Here is a 25,929-nt window from a genome sequence, read left to right on the forward strand (position 1 = left end):
AGTGCCTTAACCACCTGGCCATGCTGGGCCTCTGTTCTTCTTAATAGGCTTTTTCTCCCAATGGACACTTCGCGTTTAAAGTTTTACCTTCTACTCCTTCATATCATTTTTTGAACTACAAATACTTATCCATCGTTGGCTTTTCACCTGCCTTTTCTATTGTACTTGTATAATATGAGCATCTGCCATTCACCACCATGTCGGTCAAGTAAAAGAGTATCTGAAATTATTTATAATGTTTTGCTTCAATACGCTAACTATTCTGCTTCTTTCCAAATCTTATCTCAATCTTTAACGGTTTAAATATTTCTTACTTTCTGAAATGCATCGTGGAAATGAAAAAACTATCACCACAATATCAATTTTGTGTATACATAATGTTAATAATAATTTAGAAGCGGGTTGGCTCTGCGGTAGAGTTCTGGATTTCAAAACTAGCGAGCTGGGCAAGAATTCTTGTGATATCACAAAATATTTCAAGCCTTTTAATATGTGGGTATGTCATAAGAGTAATAATCAATCCTTAGCGTAGATGATGAAGTACTTTTAACCTGCTCTCCCCCTCAAGTTAATTAAGAACGACATCAGATAGATTAACTGACTCTGCCAGAAATACGAACTACTCCAGTACTTTAGGTTTTTAAGAGTGTTTTCTGATCGTCTCGACCGTTTTGTTTTCGCTTATACCTGCACTGAATCTACTACAAAAATATAAACGTTCATACTGTGAGCGTGGTAAACACCAATAATCACCAAACAACAAACATCCAATTCATTACGTAGGTCCCATTTTACTTGAAGTGGTCATGTCAGAATTCACTTACCATAGGTGGCTCAGTGATATGTCTGAGGCTTATAACGCTAAAAGTCGGGTTTCGAACCTGAGTTTTGCATATCGCAGATAGCCCCCTCTGTAGAAGAAATAAAGAAACAACAGAATTTAATTATAATCAACCATTTCAAGCCAAATAATAAAAAACTCCATCAGATGTCAGGTATGTCGTGGTTGCATGTTGTTTCAGAGTGTGTTTCCGATAACGGAGTTTTTGTGTTTGAAATTGAAATCGCATATTTTTATTAGCATTTTACATTCTCGTAAATATTTAATGTATTATATTGAACCAGGCTTTTATCGAAGTATGTTTGTAGTTTATAAAATATTTATAAGTATTTTAATACACACTATCTTTCCAAACTTTTGTTCCGCCAACCCTCTTGCATATTTGCGAAATTGTTGCTATATAATATAGTATTTGTATAGTATTAGTAATAGTAGTAATAATTATTCTGAGTTTTAGTTGTTCACGATTCTTGTAGCTATTTACCTCATAAGCTATAGCTGAAGAGTAGTATTTGTTTGAAAATAACACCTAGTGTTTCTTTTGTTTACCTCACCATCTACATTAATATTGGACATTAAGTCTGGAGTATAAAAAAATTAGAAATTCAAATAACTATTCCATATTTGTTTTCATAAGGAAAGAATATTCATCATTTCTTCTTAATTTAACATTGAAAGTTAATTATCACTTTTTTTACCTCGTAGCATTGGATATGTACATTACGTGCTTAATAATACAGATTTGGGAAATTGCAATGTTTACAAATAAGGAACTTGTAGTACTAACTTTCCATATTTCATTTTGCTTGTTTAAATAAATTATTTTGAAGAGTCATGTGCATAAACATTTTGGAAAATTAAGTCACCAAAGTGAGATTAATTTTGGTGGATTCTTATAAACCTGTGGATGCTCATAGGTATTCCTCCTGTCATGTAAATATACACATGTATCTCAGCCTATCTTGTGTAATTGTTATCACTCATAAACTGAACCATATGTTTTCACTGCATGAGAAATCATTATTATTGCATAACCTTGAGTGTACATGCAGAAGCGTAGGAAGACATTTTAACCAAGGTGATTCCAAATGCAGGGATTCTTGGAGGGGCTCTTTTTTTGTTTTTTTTAAGTATTTAGATATCTTAACATTCTCAATATCTATGAATTCCAAGAAACCTAGTAACATGCATCATTTTTAATCTTATTAATTAATTTACCATTCACATAAATTTAAGTGTAATGTTCATACTTTTCTTATTAATTATTATTTTTTTATTCTCAGTAATTTATGTTGTTAATTACCACATTGAGAAGGCTGTCCATGGCCAGTGTAAAACCAAGCATTGTATTTGTTCTTGGTGGACCTGGATCAGGCAAAGGAACCCAGTGTGCTAAAATTATAAAGGTAGAAGGATTATTTAATTTTGCACTTCTATATTGTATATACTTATATTTTTGTAATGTTTTAGAATGGTGACAAATTGAATGTTTTGTTTTTAAAGTTATAAGACAAGTTGTATAGTAGGTTTATTATGTAAAATATGATATTGTATCATTACATTTAGAACACAAATTATATGAACATAAATTCACCCATGGGCATTATTTTTTGTTCCATAGTCTTTATGGCCCAGCTTGACCATTTAGTTAGGGTGCTCGACTTGTAAACTGGAGGTTGCAGGTTCAAGTGACCATCACAAAAAACATACTTACCCTTTCAGCTGTGAGGGTGTTATAATGTTATAACCAATTCCACTCTTCATTGGTGAAAGAGTAGTCAAAGAGTTGGTGGTGATGACTAGTTGTCTTCCCTGTAGCCTTACAGTGCTAAACTTTGGACAGCTAGTGCAGATATCCCTCATGTAGCTTTGCACGAAATTCCAAACAAACACACAAATCCATAGTCTTTAAACAGCAGCATAATTAATTATTATAATATTTGTTTAGACATTTCTTTAAAAGGTTTGTTTACTCTGTGAGTAGTCATGATATTTGATCATGCAGTTTATTCACTTAGGTTTTATTATAATTTCTTGGATAGTAAAATCTATATAGTTTTAATTTAGTGTTTTATTATTACCATGACAGTTCTCATAGGAAATGTGGTTTAAACACAAACTCTGTGTGCTATTTTATTAACTTGACCAAAAATAAATGTCATTTTTGAACTGTGAAGTTTGGAAAAATATAAATCTGTGTTGTAAAACATGCTTTAATCATAAGTAAGCACCATTTGCTTGAACAAGCTTTTGCCAATGTGTAATGATGCTGTTTCTGTGGTCAATGAACTTCCTGAAAGTTTCATCTGTAGCTGCCTGGTTTTGAAAGTGTTTATTGTTCAGAAAGTTGTCAAAAATGAAAATCTGTAGGGGAAAGGTCTGGAGAATAAAGTGGATGAGGCAGAACCTCGATTCCAAATTTTTTCAATTTTTGGAGCGTCATCTGTGACAGATCTCATAATGCCGATTTTGTTGATCTTCAGTCATTGCATGCAGAACCCACTTGTCCAACTTTTTGTCTTTCCAATCATACTCGGGTAATTGGCAATGCTTGATTTGCTTGTGCCTAACTTTTCTGCTAGCTCACACACTGTTATGCAAGGGTCTGTCTCAACTGCTTCCCTTAATGTGTTTTCATCTAAGGATGGCTTCCTTCCATGACCTTCATGGTTTTCGAGACTTTTATCTCCATGTCGAAATCTATACATTCAGTAACAGATACATAGTTGAATGCCTGGTTGATGTTCCATGTAGTTTCTGTAGCTTTTTGTCCAAGTTTGAAGTCATAGAGGAAAATCAGATGAAAGTCCTCCTTGTCCATGCTGTTTTGGGGGATGCAAAACTCACTCTTAGTAGAGTTGAAATAGGAGACAAGTAAGACATCTTCTAAGCGTTGGATTAAACACCAAACCAACCAATGATAAGTTACTCAATATTCATCTTCTAAATGTCATTGTGAGAATTCTGACATTTATTTCTAGAAAACCTAATAACTTATCTATGACAGTTGTCATAACATATTAACAGTTGTTACAGCACTATTTTGCTAGTAATATTAGACATTTATTCATCAAATTGTTATGACTTGTAGTTTTTTAGTGTTTTTTTCAGTATTACAATGACCTGAAAATACAAGTACACACTAATATATGAGTTACAACCAAATGTTAACATATACCATCTCATCACAGACTTTTGTCTTTAAAAGACAGCATATTTGCATACTACTAATAGCTTGTTTTTAATGATGGTTTGTCTATCCCCACCACTTCTGGTTATTGGATGGTGTTATCTACCATTTTTTTGCCTTTCTTGCTACTGCAGAATGTTTTCTTTTCCTGTCCTTTTTACCTTCTCCTGTTAATTCCTTCTCCACAGACCCTTCTATCCAGGTCCCTTCCTGGACTGAGATCTTAATATTTTAATTTGGTTCTACATGTGCTTACCTGGGACCCTTTTGAATCTCTGGTATCTTGTTCTGTGTATTGCCTTTTTCTAAAGATCTATTTCCTTCATGCTTGTGGTTGCCATCATTCAGAGGTTTGTGTCATTTATTCCTCTTATACATTTTTCATAAGGCTTTAGCCACAAGGAAAGGTAGTCACACTTTTTATCCTATTTTGATGATTGTTTTATTTTGGACAGACTACTGTTCCTGGTCTGGGCTATTCAGTATTATTTATCCCATACTTCACTTTCCACTTTCACTGGATGTATTTGCCATACCTTCTGTCTGGTACACTCATTTCTGGAAGTGGATACTTGTAGGTTTATCAACATCTCTTCACACCAAGTTCACCATCTTACACCTTTTATTACTGTTCACTTTCACTGTCTTCTGGACAAAATCCACCAGGCTGGAATGTGGAGATAGTGGGTGAGGAATGTGTGGTATTCCACAATGACATCTCAAATGTCTTGTGGAACATTCCATTTACAGTGGATACATACAGAACCAGGGCAGATGGTCTGAACAATTTCTGTAATCCTGAATTAGTACAGATTTTGGATGAGCATACACTGGTAAACAACATTAGCCACCTTTTTAGGATCTTGGAAATTGCTCAGACCTTCTGCCCTGGTTCTGTATGCACCCACTGTAAATTGGGGTGTTCTGCAAGACCTCTTGAGGTGTCCTGGTGGTATAATTATATCTTTATTCTACTTTGTGTCTAATCCAGATTGTATCTTTTCCATGCATTATCATTGAAAAAAGCTAGCATCATAGAGGTGTTTCTGCCCATTTCTCTGGTTTGAGGTTGCTGACTTTTCTAAATAGAATTTCATGGTCACCCATTACATTGTCTCCAAAAAAACCAAAAACAACTTTCCAGACTGAAAGGGGGTCTGGGCACTTCCTGTGGATCTTTCCATCACAAGTTCTTTCTCCAGCTTTGAGTGGACTATGCCCACTAACCTGTTCCTAGTCTCTGAGGGTTATAAACCATGGAGAATTCTAACAATTGGAACCTGACTGATGGGGCTAAAGCAGTGGGTTTCAATATGGAGAGATGTTGGGCAGTGGTAGTACTGTGGGTGTTGTGTGGGTCACCTCACATATCAACTCCAATGCATAATATATGCCACATGTGTTCTCCTACTGCAGTCAGAACCTGTTCAATATGGTTCAGATATGAATGGAATACACATGGACCAATGCTGCATACTGCATGCCCTTCACCTACAGATAGTCTCTCTCTCAACATCTGTTCAGTTGGGTAGAGGTGAACACTCACTGTATCCAAACAATAAATAGTTGTATTTCATGTCCTCCTCCTCTAGCTACTGTCTGTTTAGTAGAGTTAAGATGGCCACAGCCACTACTTGACCTTACTACATATCAAATGTGCTCTCCTCCTACAGATGGTGTAAGTCTCATAGCATTTGACAGTAGAATTGAGGGGAGCACTCCATATGTATGCTTGTGATGTATCTCTCACCCTCTCCTGCAGCTGGTATTGGACCTGTAAATACTGATGGTTGAGTTAATGTATAAAAGTATCCACAGTATATATACTGAAGTGTTCTCCCCACATAGCTGAAGCCATTCCCATAGAGTTTGAGAGTAGAAGTGTTGAAGTGTGCAAATAAGGTACAGTCTGAACAAGTCTTAATCACACTACACATACTGACTGTTTGACAACTTATTTGCAAGTATTTGGATGATCATGCTCCATTTTACCCCCTCCTGTAACACAATCCTGGATTCTTCACCTTTTCCCATGCCTAGATTGACAAAAAGTGTACTCTGAATGAGATTGAGGTGCAGTATCCCACAACTGTGTCCCTATGGAGCCCTTGCCATGGGCATCCTTTAAACATTTTATGAAGGGTGCATCAGTTCCTTCATCATATCAGTATGAAATTCTAATTAATATGCATGTTAAGGGGAGTCATAGACTTAGGAGTTAACACTTTTCTTTGAAAATGTATTTCTGATAGTCACCTTTACATGCATTCCCACCCATCCTCCTCACTCCTGGTGCACATTTTATTGCTTGCCGTATCAAAGAATGAAGATCACAAGTGTAAATACATAGTGCACCCATTGGTGGAGGGCTTTTGTTGCATGATGATGTCAACATGTAGTCATGCAAATTTACATGAAATTTTGTATGGGTTTTCGTGAGACCAGTAACGTGCAAATCTCTTTCACAAAATACACAAACATGTGGGTAAGATAGCTAATTCCTATGTAAAAGTGAGTATCTAGTGCAAATATATGTACAGGAAAAGATAATGTTAACTTTATACAATGCATACAAGAATCTACTTATAATTTTCAAGAATGGTATATACAGAATAAACATTTCACACATTTGCTTGTGTGATAAATTTGTTCATAATTTACACTGCACAACAATTTTTTTGAAAAGTTTTTGCTGATTGTGACAGGTACCTGGTGGGTATGCAAAAATATAGTTTTGGTTTTGCTTCATCATGTAGAAACTCTGAGAAATAGACAATTAACTGTTTAACAGCAATAATGTATTTAATTGCATTTATGTTTCTAATACACTATTAAGTTCAACATAATTAAAAGTGTTTTGCTTCTGATTTTCATTTATATTCAATGTTCAGTGCATCACATTGCAGTGTCCAATAGTAGTCAGCAAGCATTGACGGATTTCAGTTGCCCTGATATCTTTTTTCCATTGTAGCAATGTTCTGGTGAAACTGAAGATTTCGATGAAATGGTACATGATGGGCAAATTTGGGTGTGGTTTTCGTGATCAGCAGCCAAAAATTTATAAGAAACACCCAACAGTTTTCAAGAAGCAAAAACTTTGTTGTGCAGTATTATCAATAGTCATGGCATGTATATATTGGTTATATTGATATTCAAGTGCAGTAGATGTAAATGACTTGTAAGTTACATAAAGCTGACACTTTTAAAAAGAAAAGATTAATTTTTACAGCTGTAATGTGTGTATTATTTGTTATTCAAATTTGAATTAAGAGTTAATATTGTTAAGTAGACTTATGACATTAAAAGACTTATGTTTATGATTTAGTATTAAATATTTGGCAGCAGGTTAAAAAATGTATAGAGTGTTTAAGGATAATATAGCCAATTGTATGCTTTATAAGCAATTTACTGAAATGATTAGATTTATATCAAACATTAAAATAGCTCACTGCTTTGGCACTCTTATCTTCTCTAGATGTATTGAATCATCAAACCTGGCACATTCTGCAAAGGTTATCTTCTACATTAGTAAATAATGAACTAACTACTACTTAGCAAAGCCCTAAAAGAACAATTCAATTTATTTTCATCTAAAATGTTTGAGTAAGAAAATCTTTCAAAAGTTATGTAATAAATGTGAAAAGGAAGTAATATAGGAAGACAAAGGCAGTGTAAAATATTTGAAAGAAATGGTTTTATTTTCCTACCACAACCCTTATTTCTGCCTAGTAGTGTAGCAATATTTTAAACTTCCAATATAGTATCTTAACTCATCTCACATATAGCTTTTCTAATTCAGTGCTACCCTTTATGAGCACAATTTTTGCTCACCAATAGCCTTGAAACCCTCACCCAAAACCTCACATTTCCATATCATATTGCTGTGTTGTTGCATATAAATGAGTATTCAACAACTTTTCACCAATAGAAGAGTGACATACCCTTCTAGTACAGCTTACTCCTTCTGTACTAATTATTCAATTCTCACTTCTCAAGTTGGCACTCACAAGTTAAGATGTGTGTATTTGTTTGCTCATGTAATTTTGAAAAATTGGAATTGTTTTTGAATTTTTTCCCAACTTTTTAAATACTTTTTGGTGAAAAGCTTCCTTTGTTCTTTATTATTCAATTTTATACTATGCCTGCAGTTTTTTCTTGGTCTTTTTTTTTTTCTTTCCACATTATGAACTCTCAAATTAATGTCATTTCTACTTTGTCTGGTATTGATCAACAAAACATTATTCATTCTGGACAAACAACTATGACATTGGCCTCCTTTTTTGTCTTACCTTTTTTACTCTCTTAAACTGTTTGTCCTACATTCACCTACTTTTCAAGGCTATCTTCCATTCTCCTTAGAAGTATTTAGTGGATATTTGTTAATTTTTCTACTTTGGTGTATTTATCTTCTTTGCCTTGTCAATAAATTTGTAACTGCTTTGTTGCTGGGATTTATTAGGGAGGAATACCCTTCTTACTAAGGTGTGTTTCCTTCATCTTATTTGGAAGACACTTTCTTGGTTCTTTTTCTGTGCTCAAATGTTTTTGGAGAGTACCTGACTTTCGAGCAATCATGCATTGAAGCTGTGTGCCAACATTCTTCCCTTTCCTCCTTTAATTTCCCATTTTTCCCATGCTCATTACTTTTTCCTGTCTTCCATTCTCCTGATTCTTCTCATACTCCCCCACCTTTTGTTCTTCTGATTCAATCTGTCCTTCCACCACTACTTCTGCACTTTCAATCTTTTTGGTGAATATTATATAGACGTGGGGAGACTAGGGGCCCATTTGACGTACTTTGCAGATCATTGGTATCCATTTGATCCCCATTATTGAGTACTTTCAATTCTGTAAGGGTGCCTTCCCTTTCATTTTTCCTTTCCTTCTCCATTATCTCCTGGTCCCATTTTATTTTCTTCTTCCAGGGATCCTGATTCTTGCCAGCACAGCATCTGACTGAAGCACTGTAGGCCAAATATGCTATTGAATGGGTTTTTTCATCTTTCTCCATAATTTTATATCTGTTTCTTGTTCCCAAGAAAAAGGATTGATGAATGGTCATAATTCTTTAATATTTCAGTCAGTTTTGATATCTACCTTGATTCACTATGAAGTCTTTCCTCACCCTTAGGTGATCTTTTGTTCCAGGTTTTTGGATGACTAAGGTGGATGTCACAGTGCAGATTTAACAGTATACATTATGTATATTTCTGAGTATAAATTTAACTTAAACAAACATTAATATTTAAATACATACATGACAGTGAAAGGTTAAAAAGATGTAATGCTGAACGTGAGGAGATATAAGGATGTAATTATTGAACATTGCATAGATATAAAAGATGTAATGGTAGATTCTTTAGTTACAAAATGTAATGTTGAACACTGTTGAAGTTTAATGAATATAATTTTTGAACATTAGTATTACATAGAGGAATATGTATCAAACTTTTTATCTTGAATATTTGAATTTTTCAACACTGTTTAGGCTTACTGAAGTATATATTAAACTTTGAATCATGAATATTATTTGTTTTGTAGCAGTATGTTTAGTTCATCATGCTCTGTTAACTCTGTTTAAGTTTACAGGAGTTTGACTATGTTCATCTATCAGCTGGAGATCTCTTAAGAACGGAAAGAGATAATCCAGGATCTAGATATGGAGAACTCATTGAAAAACATATTCAAAGTGGAACAATTGTACCTGTTGAAATCACCTGCAGTCTGTTGCATGCTGTAAGTGCCCTCAATTTTTTAATTCTAAAACATTAAAGGAACAAAATGAAAATAAAAGTATATTAAGATTTTTATATGTAATAAAGCAATCAGTATATTTACAAGTAATAGATTATAAATGTTGTGATATGTTTTGTTTTTTGCTCTGTTATATCTGTTAACTGTACTAAATGATTAGCTACAAATTAAATTAAAGGGGTGGAAAATAGGTTAATTTAATACACTTCAGGTAAGGTACTTTTCTCTGTTTCCATTAATATAATTGTGAAATATTGTTATTGGTGCTGTATTTAGACTGTTAGACATAACGAGAAAATGAAGGCAACCATAGAAGCATGTCTTTTGAAACATTACATATGTATATGTAAATTTATTTTGCTTAATAATGAAGTTTTGTCTTCCCACAAGAGGCTGAGATACTTTGTGAAACAGCCTTAAAGCTTGTGCTTAAGTGCTTATTCATACACCATATATTTGAGTTTTATATTGGCCACATCACACTAGAAATGTAAGTAAGTTTGTATAAAAGTATAGGAGTTTTTTCTTCAAAGACATTATTAAATGATTAGGGTGCTCAAGTTGCAGTCAAAGAGTTATGGAATCAAATCCTGTCACACCAAAACATGCTCACCCTTTCAGTTGTGGGGATATTATAATGTGACAGTCAATCCCACTGTTCATTGGTAAAAGAGTACCCCAAGAGCTGGTGGTGAGTGGTGATGACTAGCTGCCTTTCTTCTAGTCTTACACTGCTAAATTGGGGATGGATAGTGCAGATAGCCCTAGTGTAGCTTTACAAGATATTTAAAATAAATCAAGCATGAGAAAAGGTACGTTGTCCATGCCAGTGTCTCTTTCTGAGATTCTTTTTTTATTATTATCTCATATCTAAAATGATTTTACTTTTGCTGATGCTCTCTTCTTATATCTTTTCTTTCTTTTGTTTTAGATAAATAGTTTCCCACCTCACAGTACCCCTCTTTCTTGCACATTTTGTTAAGCAGGAACTCCTTAACTGCTTGTTTCATAAAATCAGACTTCATTATCTTTTCTTCCTCTTGGTATATTTTGCAAGTAAGCCTTCTTGTATTAGGTTCTGCCTTGTTACTTGATGTTTTTCTGTAGCTTCTAGTGACAAAGGACTGGTCTTTGGTTGCCCTGAAACAGTCTTCTGATTGTTAATGATCAGGATTGTATTATTCTAACTCATTTTGTTCCTAGTAGACATCTTGTTTTTTGCACCTGTTTTTTTTTTCCTCCACAGTCATTAGACTTTCCATGTATCTTTAACATTTTTTAATTTTTTAATTGGCCCCTCTTTGTTGTTGTTTTTTTACTTCCTCTAATCATTATATGTGGATATTTTGGACTTGCAAGTTCACAAATGTTCTACAAAGATAATAACATAGTTATGTGATCAATTCACTGATAGTTTATTCCCTTTTGTAGTTTGTCTCAATAAAAGATTTTGTACTATCATCTGACTACAAATCTCTCTTCTCTGAGCTGCTGTTTGTTTTTTTCTCCATTTATATTTAGTCATTTCTCAGAAGAAATACTCTGAATGATCATTCTGATTCCTCTGGTCAGTTGCAACTACCTACTCATATATGTTGTTTAATAATGTTATGTTTTATTATTTATTTACAGCTTATTATATTTTATCTAATAGATAATATGTTTTTGTGGTACAGTTGTATTAATTAAAAGTAGATTACTGCTTTTTTTATGGTTAACCAGTGTTTCTTGCAGTGTTCTGGGGCAAGTCAATTCTAATCATTTACTTGAATTGCCTACACAAGCATCATTGGTGTCATGTCCTCTCAGTTTTAAAGGGATTTTTTTTACTCTGAGTTCCTCTTCCTGTTTTTATCTCCAGACTACACATACAAAGTTTTCAGTTAAAAATTTATAATTAACACTTTGTGCTAACTGTTGCCATGTTATTCATACAAAGAATGGAAGTTCCTTCTTGAGTTGGCTCATTCGTTTGTCATTCAGTATAACTACTTAGACTGCTCTAAGTGTAATATTTAGGTATAACCATGAAGGTTCAATATAGTTGTGATCTATTTATTTCAAACAAATTGTGTTATTACTATTAGTTAAATATAAATATACATTAAAGCATTTGTTGTGCACATTCATAAGACATTTTATTTTAGGTATAACCACTTTGTGTAGAAAAATACTGTTATGAAGAATTGACAAAATATTAGATTGTAGAGAAATTGACTAAAGTAATCAATCTTTAAAAAAATTATATATTGAAAAGTTGAGAATTTGTAGTTTTGAATATTGTTAAAGCTAGCATACTGAAATCAACACAAATTTAATATACCAAAATACATTACAGAGAGAAAAAGGTTGATCTGTAAAATAAATAGAAATGTTCATTCATGAAATCAGAATTTAAACTTAAACAGTTTTTGTGTCCAGTTTTTCAGCAATGTCTGGATCAATACCAGTGCAAATAGGAATTGTACATTGTCAATATCCAGGTTTTAACTCATCTCTTTTGTTTTTAAAAAAATGATAGGGGGTGGAGAGTTGTAATAGATTTTACCTTACTTAAAAACTGTCTCAATGTATTTAATTTTAAAGTATAAAATATGAAATTATCATGAATGTTTCTTTTAAGAAACCATTGGAAAACCAAAGTGGATTTAAAGGATACCTCTTTGCATATCCTCGTTCACCAGTCAGTTCAGCTATTTTTGCTATAAGGAAGAGGCTTTCCAATTTCAAACTCTTCCTGCTGGTCTATCCTTGGCTACATATCTCTTTTCTTGAGTATTCAGAGCATTTGCAGGTCTCCTGTACTCATTTGGCATAAGTTTCCATTTTTATATGGCTTAAAAAGAGATTCTGTCTTATTAAATAATTCTAAACATCATACACACAATGTTTCATTACACTTATTTGTGTGTGACTTATAGAATAATGTTTTAAAATGTTCAAAATGTTACAAGTAAGATTTAATAATCCAGCTATTCTTGAAGTACTCTGCTTTTTATATAAAAAAATAAACTTCAAAAACCTTCTTGCTTTGAAAAAAAACCAGATTTTCTATAATCTTTAAAAATAATTTCATAACTTTAAAATTTACCTATTGATTCATACAGTAGACACATCACAGATAGCTCATTCTGCAGGTTTGCATTTAACAACAAATAATTAGTTTATTAATCATTGTAGTAATTGCATTAACAATGGAAATGAAAAGTTTGTTTTCTCACCAAATGTGTTTCCATATTTTTAAAATGGTTATGAATGGAAATAATATCGTAACATGATAGTAGTGAACACCATTCTAAAGAATACTGATATAAAATAACAGGCAATGAACAACAGTAGAAGAGACAGGTTTCTTATTGATGGATTTCCTCGTAATCAAGATAATTTAGAAGGTTGGAATCGTGAAATGGCAGCCAAAGTCAACTTACAGTTTGTTTTGTTCTTTGATTGTAATGAACAGGTAAGCTTTTATGCTATCATATTGTTTGGTTTTATTAACCACTCTTACACGATTCCTCCAGAAACGTATGGTTTAATAGAAACAAAGTTTCTGAATCTAGTTATTCACTTGTTTGAATTTCTACAGTTGGACATAGCAATCTAAACCCACTTATGAACTTTAACAGTTATATTATGGCTGTATGTTTGTGTTTGATTTTAATGTCAGCTTGAGTTTTGTAAGCTGTACACTTTTCACAGATATTCTGTTACTACTTATCATGATTTACTATCACCAAGTTATTGTAGTAGTAGTGTTAAACTTGCATAATCTTATGTATGCAGGAGGGTTAAAGTGCTCAAATCATAACCTTTGTTACAGAGTTGCATTGAAAATATAATTAAACTAGTTTATTATTGATGTATGTAAATAAATTTGCATAAAAATATAGATTATATTTCAAATTTATATGTTACCAAAGTTTTAATTTTTAGTTTTAAAAGGATACATTTAAATAAATTCTCAATCTGCACCTTTCTGAGTCACGTGTTTAGTGGCACTCGGACAAATACATACTATAAATTTCAGCAAGCTAGAGTACGAAACATCATCCTCTTATTGCTTTACTGAGATATCACTATATTTGTTTAACTCATATGTATTCCCTCTCCTATCTCTTCTGTCTTTTAAGAGATGTCTCTAACTTTATTTAATATTACTACTGGATATGTTTATAACCAATAAAAAAGAGCATATTCTGAACAACATAAACCACGTGATTAATGATTGTCTATTTCATTTTACTGGTAAAGATCAATAGTTTGCAAGACAAAAGATGTTGCTTCTCGTAGTAATGGAAGTTTTTAAATTCTTTGTAGATTGGTTAGAAAGCAGGTAAATTATAGTAGATTTAAGAAATTCTGTTCTAGTGCCTTATATATTTTTATGTGCATGAAAATGCATACTTGAAAACTACATGAACTTCATAAATAGCCAATATAGTGACACAAATAGGTTAACTAAACCACACAACAAAGTAGAAAAAAAACTTCAAGGCTAAAGCGTAATCTAACTCTGATGCAATACCATACCTTTCTCACCTAATAGCTTTCCTCAACTTTGTACTTCCATCTATATACACAGTTTTTTTGCTTAACAGCAGAATGGAGGCTTCCACCTAAACTCATGTTTCCATATGGTTTTGCTGCACTGTAGAATGCAAATGAGCATGTGACAGTCCTCTACCCATAGGAGTGTAACTTCTTCTGTACTGATTGTTCAATTGTAAATTTTCAATTTGGTATTTTTTAGTGGAAGTCTCTCCAACAACATGTTGTGGAAGTATTTGTTGTTCAATTTTTGTTATTCAATGTTTTTTGCACGTGTAGATTTCGGGGCCTTTAATTTCTACATTAATATCTTATAAAAGTCAGTAACTTCCACTTTTGTTATGTTTTAGACAATAAAACATTGTTTGCTCTAGCAACTACATTAATGTCTGGTTTGTTTTTGTCTGTTGGGAGAAGTGATGTTTTCCCACCACCTATCTTTCTCTAGTCTTTTAACCAATGCTATTTTTAATCTACCCAAACTTTTTTCATAATTTTGGGACTGGATTTATATGTTTCCTTTACTTTGCAAATTGTTCTATGCTTTCTTCTTTTATGTCTTTTACTTACTAGACAGAATTGCAAGTCTATCTTTGATTACTTTTCCTAGTACTTTGGTGCATGCATGCCTCATCCTTTTTATTTTGTTTCCTCGTATGACCAGACAAATCTTCATGCTGTAGTATTAAATTTCATTACCTTCTAAACTTTTGAGTCCTTTTTTTCAGACTTGGGGATAAGATTTTCTGTGTTTTTTTGTCCATCTTTCTTCGGCTTAAGCTTTTCCATCTTTGCCTAACCCTCTACTTTTTTCTGTTATTTTTCCTCTTCTCTCACTGTCACCACTTACCATTTTTATGTCATCATTTATCCTTCTGTTGCTCATGGACGTAGTGTAGCAAGTCATGGTGGTAGCTGTCTTACAGGCTGAGAGTTAGTTGGACTTTATTAGTTTGGTTTCCAGACCTTAGGTCTCCATTTGTGGTCTGTTATTGGAACTAGAAGTTCTATCAGAGAATATTACCTTTTGTTTGTCTTTCCTCTTCTCCTTCTTTGTTCTCCAATTTCTGTTATTTTTCCTCCTCCAAGGGTTCTTGTTTCTTTCCAGTATTAGTCTGTGGCAGTGTCAGACCTAAAGACTGAAGTCATTATTGAATAGGTTTATCATCTTTTTGTGATTCCTAAGGAAAATGGGTATCCATTCATGTCTCAATAGTTTTCTAAACCTCCTTCAATTTATCATAAGAACTCTTCATACCTTACAGTGGTCTTTTGTCCCAAGTCTTGGGATGACAGAGGCAAACACCTCAGATGCTTAATTTCTCATTTGGCTTCATCCCATTGAGCTTTCTACATCCATTTTATTTTCCTTCTTCAGTTGGGTTGGTCAACCCGACAAAGTCGCATCTCACAGCCATTTAGTTTTCATTCATTTCAGTGTTTTCAGTTCACCCCTCCACAGGATCTAGCCTTCTCCTCTTCTTTTGAGCAGTTTTATTTTCCCATGCCCATTCTTCTCCTTCTGTAATTGTATGGGATGTTCACTATCCTTTGGGTACTTGAACTTCCATGGAATACCCTCATTGGGTCATGCTCATATGACTCATCTACAATGGATTCTGCATAATCACTGAATCCTTGATTAGGCTCTCTTCTCCTCCACCATTATCCTTCCTTACTTAAAGACTTCACAGCGAACACAGTAGGTGTTCCTCTTCCTTTTTCTTGTCCAGGTGTCCATCTGTTTCCAGATGCTTCCTTGATGAGATGGAAGAAACATGTCCAGACTCGCATGTGAATTTAGGTCAGTGGTCCCATGACAAATCATCTCTTCGTATCCATCAATTAAACCTTTTGGGGGTACTTTAAGTTTTGGATAATTTTCTTATGGTGGTTTGTGAATGTCTAGTGATGATAAATACAGTCAACAGTTGTCTCCTATATTAGTCACCAAAGGGATTCTCATTCATGTTCTCTTTTTCCACACACTTGACTTCCCTGCCTGTGCCCTTTTCTACACATAAGCTTAATAGTCTGTTTTATTCTTAGTGCTCTGAATCTTGTCATTGATCCCTAGGCCAACCAAAATATTGCCTTTGGAGTGGTCCCTCATTCCTCTGGAGTTTAAGTGGTTATCTGGGCAGTCGTCTTTAAGATTTTCTTACCTTTTATCTCAACACCATACTTCCCCTTTTCTGGGTCCTTGTTCTTCTTCCATCAGCTTTAGGTGTGGATGCAACCAGCCACAACTGAATCCAACCTTTTTTTCTGTGCCTGTTCTTCTCCAAATCATATTATCCTTTGTGGGCTTTCCCTCATTCAGGACAGTATGTTTTCAGTTCTCATGATAGCTCTGTATGAGCTGTCTAAGCCATGGTTTCCAATATTGAATCTTATTTAGTCCTCTTCTTCTCTTTCTTTACCTCTGTTGTATTTCCTGCCTCTTCAACCTCACTCTTCTCTCTTCCATCTGGCATTTATGGGTTTTGTCTGGTCTCATGTAAGATGTTACAGACTATCTTCATATACAGCCTTCCTTTTCTTTTTATTCATTCTTCTTTGTCAACCTGGGTTCCCCATCACTACTGTCAGATATTTTCTTCTGCTCTCCTTTCTATGCTCTTTTTTTTTTTTTTGCAACCTTTATTCTACATTTATTCCTGATTGGGATCTTAATGCTGTTCTCCATGTCCTTACTTTTCCTCTTTTTGATGTTTAGTCTCTTGTTTCTTGTGCCATTTTTTTGCTTAGGTTCTGTTTCTTACACTTCCCTGTGGTCTTGGGAGATCTGACTTGCATGCTGTTGCTGCTTCCTGTATTCTTCTCCATCATTCTCCATTATCATGCTCATACTTTTCTTCCTCAAACATTTATGGCTTATGAAGGAGATTGCACATTCACTCCACTTTCTTCCATTAATAACTTATATACTCATTCTGATCCATTTCATATTCTCTGTCCCATTTGTATGGTTTGTTGTAATTTGGCTCACACTCTTCCTTTTTGTAGTTAATTCTCCTGCCTCTTAGTTCTTTGGAATTACTCATTTCTCCTAGATATTTCTTCTATTATCCTCATGGGATGGCTTTGACAGCTCATTGATCTAGCTTAAGTTTCATTGCATGTAGATTCAGTTTGACTCTTTGAGGTCTTCTCTTACCACTTCTGACACCTTGCTCCCTCATTTGTTGGAGGAGATTATGCTGACTGGTATGTAAGTGAACTGCCACATATACTTTCATCGCACTATAACTTCTTCATCTGGCTTTTTCTTCTTTATCAGGATATTAACTTCCTCCCATTACCATTCTACATACACCCAACCCCCTCACCATGTACAGGAATCCACATTGAGAACCAGGGAAGGTTCTGTTCTTTCAATTTACCTCCTCTGGGATCTAAACATCCACCCACGTGTTTGCCGTGCATGGCAACCTGTGAAGGGGAGGAGAGGATTCTGGTAGTTGAGGGGTCCAACCCAAACACACCACTTTGGCCTTGAATTCCTGTAGGCGGGCAGCTTTGGGGTGGCCCCCTTGGGTCAATCGGCTGGTCCACTCAAGCTGGGGTCAACCAAGTACCAGTGTTGGATGTTCTCAACAGGTGTTTTGGACATTGTATCTGATGCTGGTGTTTGGGTATAATGCTTGGCAAAACCCTGGCATTGCTGCAGTGTCCTTGTTTGACATTGTAGTACATCCCCTTGTAGGACTTAATGGTGGGTGGGTTCAGTGGGCACTGAAATTTCCTTTTCTTTATTATGGATACTCTAATTAAAAATCTCAATAAACAGTGAAAAAACAGTGTGTAGGTAAACAACCATGTCTTGAAGATTCTGAGCAGCAATCCTCACCATCTGTTCTAGCTGTTGTACATTCCAAACTCGCTCCAATGTTTCCAGTGTCATCGGTTTGGTCACTCAAAGATGTCATGTCATGGTTCCTTGACATTCTTGCCCTAACTGGTTGGAAGAAAAAGAGGTGCAGCATTTAAAAACGATTCATAATATTACTTATCCTGAGGCTAGAAAGTTGCTGTCCACCACTTCAATTCGGAAGTATGTTGCTGCACTTCGTTCCACTACTACAGTGGGAGTGCAGACAGATCTTTCTGTGCTTCCAAAAGAATCATTCTCCAAACAAATGAAAAGTCTTTTGACCTCCATGGTTTTAAAAATTGATGAATCAACTTCAACACTTATCTCTGATATATTCCAACAAACCCCAAGATCCACATCCTTTGGTTCCAGGTAGATGCGTTTCCTCGAATACATTTTATTCTCCCACCCCAAGATACAAAACAGTCATTTGTTCACATCCTCAGTCACTGGAATCCCCTTCCAACAGCAAAGACCTACCCAATCGACCAAGGGCAGGATCCAAGAAGGTCCATAGACATGGTCGTAAACAGAAGGGTTCTCCGCCCAATTAGCCTACACGCAAATAAAAATGGCCACCCTGATACAATGGAACTGTCGAAGTTTACATTCTAATCTGGATGACATCAAAACACTGATTGCCTCCTATCATCCTGTATGTCTTTCCTTATGGGAAACATTTCTGAAACCTGCTAATACAGTCACCTCTCAGCAGTTTTCTTTGTACAGAAATGGCTGTGAGATGGATTAATGCATAGAGGGGTGGCACTGTTGGTTGATCAGCATGTGCCCACCCTGACTTTGCCACCCAACACACTCTCAGAGGCAGTAGCCATCTGAGTTTCCTTGGGTCATACCATCACTGTTTGTTCTCTTTACCTGTTGTCTGGAGAGACCTATGATCAATCAGTCCTTGATGCTCTCACTGAACAGTTGCTATCTCAATTTTTCATCCTGGAGGACTTTAACGGACATTATCTCCTCTGGGGAAGGGCTGATATTGGTAGGAGGGGTCGCTTTGTACAGCATATGCTCTCTGAACACAACCTTTCTCTTTTCAATACTGGTTCTTCTACTTATTTCCATGCACCTAGTCAGTCCTTTACTGCTATTGATCTCTCATTGTGCTCCCCTTACTTATTCTCCCATTTTTCATGGAGGGTTGACAATAATTCACAAGGCAGTGATCATTTTCCTATAATCTTGAGAGAGACTGGCCGTGGTCGATGCCACCCAACCCACGTGCCCTGGTGGAACCTGGATCAGGCAAACTGGCCCTCTTTCACTGCTATCACAGAACTTGATCCTGCCATTGTCTGTAAGCGTATCAATAGATGACTGTGTGGGAGCAGTTACTGACTGTATTATACAAGCAGCTGCTCAATGTATTCCTAAAACCTCAACATATTTTCCACTATATCCTCGTCCATGATGGAATCCTGTCTGCCACATGGCACAGAAGGCTCAAAAACAGGCCTGGGATACTTTCCATAGATATCCCACACTCTCGAACTGCATCGCTTTACAGTGGGCCTGTGTACATGCTTGGTGGGTAAGACATCAAAGTCAGAAGGAATCTTGGATTAAGTTCACAAACAGCATATCTTCTACCACCACTTCCAAAGTCATATGGGACAAGAGTCAAAAGATCAGTGGGCAATATAATTCTGTCTCTCTCTCGACCTTGCTCTCTGATGGCCAGGAAGTAGCTGATACCAGGAGCATCACTGATATTCTAGGTGAAAGCTTTTGCCGGATATCTAGCACTTCTGCTTCTTCTACCACATTCTTAGCCATCAAGACTCAGGCAGAGCAATCACCTCTTTCCTTTCGAGCTGATTGTCTCTATGACTATAATCTTCCCTTTACACTGGTGAAACTCACACTGGCCTTTCATCGGCCTGGCAGTACATCAGTTGGACCTGACAGTATCCACTATGACATGCTGTACCATTTATCTCCTGCTTCTCTTGCTATTTTTTTTATTGTTTTTAACCAGATCTGGTAGGAGAATATTTTTCCTGATGCCTGGTGCCAGGCTATTGTCTTACATTTCTTCAAGCCTGGGAAGGATCCCAAGATTCCTTTCAACTATCCCTCAGGGCTGTGTTCTGAGTGTCACACTTTTTAGTATCAAAATTAATGCCATCACTGCACAACTCCCTCTCCCTGTTGCAAATGGGTTCTATGTCGACGACTTTCACATCTCATGTCAGTCGTCAAACATGAGGTACATTGAGCGACAGCTACAGACTGTCCTCAATCGTTTACTGAAGTAGACCACAGCAAACGGCTTTAACTACTCTCTCTCTAAAACCGTTTGCATGCACTTTTGCTGCCAACGGGATATTCACCTTGATCCTGGACTCTGTACCAGTGAAGTTGTGCTGTCTGTGATCCCTGAGACAGAGTTCTTGGGGCTTATCTTTGACCATAAGCTGACCTTTATATCACACATCCACATCAAGCAGTTATGGGTCAAATGTACAAGAGCACTGAACATCCCCCATGTCCTCTCTTCCACTACTTGGGGAGAAGAACAATGTTCTATGCTAAAGAAGTAACATGCTCTTATTCGTTCGAAATGACTATTGATCACTGTTATATGGCTCTGCCAGACCATCGGCCTTAAAGATGCTAGACCATATTCATCATCAAGGACTTCAGCTCTGCACTGGGGCTTTCTACACTTCCCCAGTTCAGAGCTTATACATAGAGTCTCATGAACCTTCTTTGCATCTCTGCAGTTTGCAACTGTTTTTACTATATGCTTCAAAACTTCATTCCTTACCAAAGCATCCCACCTGGGGTTGTGTTTTATTTCCTTGGTGGCCTGTACTTTTTTAGAACAGACAGCCTGCCATTGCTTCTTAGCCCCCAATTGTGACCTATCTTTAAGTCATCTGAAAAAAGTAGACACTCCCGATTGGAAATACTATCTGTTATTTGCTGAACATCTTTTTTGAACCATTCTTCCATTCCTATTTATACAGATGGTTTGAAATCAGGTGACTGTATGGGCTCTGCCATGGTTTGTTGTAGTTTGGTGGTTGCATGCAGAATCCCTTCTACAGCTTCTGTGTTCACTACTGAACTGTACACCATTTCTCTTGCCCTGGATCACATAGAAGCTAAGCAGTACTCAAACTGTACTATTTATACTTACTTGCTTAGTTCTCTACTGGCCTTTGAATCGCTTCACTTTGGTTCACACCCTGTTCTCACCGATATTCAAAACTGACTGATCCATTTCTTTTTAAATTTACTTCTTTCCAGTTTTTCTAGATACTGGTCCATGTTGGCATTTGTGGGAAGGAGCTTGTCGTCACCACAGTTAAGTCTATCTGCTCTGGCACTATCACCACTGTGCCTGTTCCATATGTGGACTAAGGTCCTGTATTCAAGGCTCAGCTCCGTGCCAGCTGGCAGTCGACTTGGAGTGAGAAACACGAAAACAAGCTTTTCCAAATAAAACCCTATATTGGACTTTGGCTGTCTTGCTTCCGTAAGGATCAGAATGAGGAAGTTGTTCTAACTAGACTACACATTGGTCACAGTTTTTTAACTCATCGTTTTCTTTTATCTGGAACTGATGCACCAGTGTGTAGTTTGTGTGACACTCAGATCACAATAAGCCACGTTTTACTTTCTTGTCATCGTTACGACTCTCAACGATGGCACTATTTTAAACATGTTCTGTCCAAAGGTTTGTCCATAATGTTAGATAATGTTATTGATGATGGTGACACTGTTCATCATTTTTAGTTTTTTAAAGGCCATTAATCTTTTTAATGCCATTTAAGTTTTTTAATTTATACATTAGACTTTTTAAAATATGATTCCCTTTTAAGAATCACAGTCCATCTAGTTTGATTTGAAATTAGAAAATGGTCATAAAATCAAATAAATAGAAACCATGACTGGAAAGGCCAACTTTAGGCAACTAATGCTGCTGTTTGAACTACCCATTAGTCATCCTGGTGAGTTATTATTATAATTTGGCTACACGTCTTTTAAAACTTTTTTATTACTTTCCTTTTTGAAAATAGCCATAATGTCAAATAACTCGGAACCAGGACTGGATAGGCCAACTTTAGGTGGCTGATGGAGGTTTCTGTACTTACCTGTTAGTCTTCCTGGCGAGTTATGATAATTACAGTTACGCTACAAAAAGTCCTTTACAACTTGAATTACTGTAGTTTTTCTCTTAACATTGTAGACTAGATGGAAATATTGGTTTTATGCTATTTATGTTGTTTTTTTTTACTTTTTTTTACCTTAATTCCATGTATCTTACTTTTACAGCTGAGTGGCATGTGGTGCTTGCCAAGGTATACTTAGGTTTAAATCTGCATCATGAGACCATTCAGATCTGAAATACCCAATTATGACATGAAGTGTTCCACAACATCACTAGAGTTTACTTGTAGTGTGTTGATTCCTAAACAAGGCGTGATCAAGACTTTACTTACTCCTAAACTATCATGTGTAAAGCAGTGTTGAGATTACCAGCCATCTTACCAGTCCTAGTTAAATGTATCTGTATTGGCCAGCTTTTAACAAAAAAGTAAGGTATTATTATGGTCACCCATTGGACATACTTATAGTGTTGCATTTCTCTGGGCTTCACAATGTGTTTTTTACTCCTTCTTCTAGTGGAGTATGGGAGTCCTTGTCACTCACCAATTTCTTGCCACTAGAATGGCTTCTTTTCCACTCAACTTGGCAACATGTTCCTTCAGTACAGGCAAAGAGTATGCCCTGGTACAAAAGGATGTGGCCTTTCATGGGTATTCTCATATACCTTTCGTGGTATAAAATGTCCTGATACATGAGTTATCTTCAGGCACATTCTGAAGGAGGCTCATCTACTTTTGTACCACTCCCTCCATCACTTCAATGTGAGATTATAGATATTATGTGAGCATAGATGAGGAATTCTATTAGAAGTTAAGATTTTTCAATGCTGTAAATGTGTTTTTAACAGACACTTATCTCTACTAACACTTCACACCCATCCTTTCCACTTTTAATGCATCTCCTCTTGCCTAATCTTTAAGTGATAATTGAAAAATCAGTATGGAGGAAATCAGCTCTGCTAGGAGGGGTGTTGTACCCCTGTTGGTGGAAGGATCTTTGTGTGCTACAACACAGCAATGTCAAGTGGGGATGTGAGTATAGTTTGAGGCATCAGGGCTAGTGGCAAATAAAAAATTGTGCATATAGAAAGCTATGTAAATGGAAGTAAGCATCTATTGGAAGCATATTTTCAATGTTGGAAAGTGTTAATATTTTTTAGTTTTTATGTGTAGTGTTGTTTTTTAACAAAGTAACTAGAATTTTAAAATTAGAACTTATTAGACTAGATAAGAAAACAAATGAAAACAAACTTTTAGTGTCTTCAAGGAATGCAGCCATGTGATGTAACGTACTAGTTTCTTTACCATAGGCTATCACTCGGTGATTTAATGACCACCCCATTTTCATAGGGTTAAAATATTTTATGTATTGCATAGCACATTTTCCATTTCCTAAGGAACATAGTTTTTTTTATACAAAATGACATCCATCTAGTTGTAGAACCCACACATTCATCCATGCAAGCAGTTTATAGGTAACAAATTATTTTTTTTAATCATAAGATAAATGTCCTTAAAATTAAAAAAAAAAAAAAAAGTTTTTATTCTACCACTATGAGGTAGGGCCACTCAGAGGTTCCTGGAAGGTTTCTATTTACACTAAAACTGTGTCTACAGCTAAATCAGATATTAAACAAAATCAAGTCTAATTTGTTGAGATGTTGTGCCCTCAAAGTTTCTCATTTTATGTACTAAATGTTATGTAAATATGTTTGTTTATAATTATAATTGGGAAAATGTATAACACCTATAAGTATAATGTTTGAAAGATTTATAAATATGTAATACTTTTTAAAAATTGAATACATTTATCTGTGTTACCATTAACTTAGTCTTTTGAAAGTTGGTTGTTTTTTTTGCAGGTATGTATTGATAGGTGTCTGAAGAGAGGTTCATCTGGAAGTGGTCGTACGGATGATAATGCAGAAAGTTTGAAGAAAAGGTGATATTTTCTATAATTCTGTTGTAACTCCTGTGTTTAATAATTTTTATTATTTAAATATCTTTATTTGTAATATAATTGATAATAAATCTTTGATTATATTGTCATTGTGAACAATTTTGTTCAACCTTTATTTTGCTATACCTTATAATTATTTTTATGAGATTTTCAACTTTTGTTTCAGTGATAATCTACAATTATTAACTCTCTTGTTAATATGTTTTACTGCATATTTATATTTTCTTGTTTTATTATTGCTACATTCCAATACTTTGTATTTTTATATTTCTGACATTTATTCATATTCCTCACTTTGCCAGCTATCCTTCCATACCATTAAGCTATGTTTGACATTAAAACATGTTGCTGTCTGTGCCAGTTATTCCTCTGTATCACTGAGCTTTACTGGACATTAAGATACATCACTGACTGTACAAAGTATTTCTTCACACAACCAAGCGATGTTTGACATAACTTTACATTACAAACTGTGCCAAGTATCTTTTTTTCCACCATCCAGCTCTTTTTGGCAATAATGCACATTGCATACTTTTATATTCATGCATATCACTCACTTAGTTTCTTTTCTTCTTCAGAACAGCCCCAACTTCAGTATCATGGGGCTGACAATATTATCTTAACAATGAGAGTAGAATCTGGTGGTGGTGTGCTTTTCTTTGCTTTTTTAATTATGCCATCTAATTTTTAGGTTCTAAGTAACTTACAATTGAGAAGCATTAACACATTTTGCATTAACAGTTGTGTCTTTTTCCTGAGGAATGATCTCATGCATTTTACTCATGGCTCCTGGAGGAAGTATTTGCTATATGGAAACTACTGAGGAGTAATTTCCTTTATACCTTCACTGGTGTTTTGGATGAAGCATTTCAGTGTGTCACAGAATTGACAAGTATGTTCACTTCACTATTGTAACAACAAAAGCTATCAGTCATTTCCTGTTATCTTAGATATTGTTCACTGTTATATAGTGGTGGTTTAAAACTAGGCCATTGGACAGTAAAGAAGAGCCAGGTCATATGTCTCAAAACCTTGCATTTTGTGCTTGTTTGTTCATTAACTCAATTAAGTTCTTCCACAGAAAGAGAATACATAAGTATAACACTATCTTTGACTTGGTTCTAATTCTTTTAAGGAACTAAAATATGGATTCCAACTTGATCTATACCATTTTAATACCTTAGTAACTTCTTTCCATTATCTTTTCTATGCATCTCATTGTCCATTGTTGAAAATTTATTGGCACTGATACAGAAACAAAACCAATTAAAAAACTGAGACTTCAAATTAGAGTGAAATACAATTTGATAGATTGTGCCTTTTTGATACTTCCCTTAAATGTTTACATGATTAATCTTTATATTGCTTACAAAATGACCTTCAATTTAAGGATGATAATTATATACTTAGAAGACAGTTTTTGACATGTAAAACAGCAACAGAGAACTATCATACTGGAAGGAGCAAATTTAGCACTCACCCATATAATCCCAGACCTGGACTTTCTGTTGTACAAAACTTAAGCTTTGTTGAATGTTCTTTTAATTGCTGAAGCTTAACATTTGATAAAAAACTGAACTCTTAGGCTATAGAAATAATGCTCTGATATGCACAAAATAT

At 35.2% G+C, this 25,929-nt stretch overlaps 1 protein-coding gene across 5 annotated transcripts in view; it reads left to right on the forward strand.

Moving 5' to 3' along the window:
• The first annotated feature begins 993 nt into the window (after nucleotides 1–993).
• LOC143223129 (UMP-CMP kinase-like) overlaps nucleotides 994–25,929 on the forward strand; it is a 28,311-nt gene continuing 3,375 nt past the window's right edge. For 3 of the 5 annotated variants that reach the window (XM_076450638.1, XM_076450637.1, XM_076450636.1), the window contains exons 1-5: nucleotides 994–1,137; nucleotides 2,125–2,247; nucleotides 9,621–9,767; nucleotides 13,108–13,245; nucleotides 24,212–24,291. In XM_076450638.1, coding sequence (XP_076306753.1) covers nucleotides 2,131–2,247; nucleotides 9,621–9,767; nucleotides 13,108–13,245; nucleotides 24,212–24,291 — 482 coding nt within the window. In that variant the 5' untranslated portion in view covers nucleotides 994–1,137; nucleotides 2,125–2,130. Of the gene's footprint in view, nucleotides 1,138–2,124; nucleotides 2,248–9,620; nucleotides 9,768–13,107; nucleotides 13,246–24,211; nucleotides 24,292–25,050; nucleotides 25,202–25,929 lie in introns of all 5 variants that reach the window. The other 2 variants (XM_076450639.1, XM_076450640.1) reach the window with 2 other exon arrangements.

Source organism: Tachypleus tridentatus, chromosome 8 (assembly GCF_004210375.1).
Source record: "Tachypleus tridentatus isolate NWPU-2018 chromosome 8, ASM421037v1, whole genome shotgun sequence".
Lineage (NCBI taxonomy): Eukaryota > Metazoa > Arthropoda > Merostomata > Xiphosura > Limulidae > Tachypleus > Tachypleus tridentatus.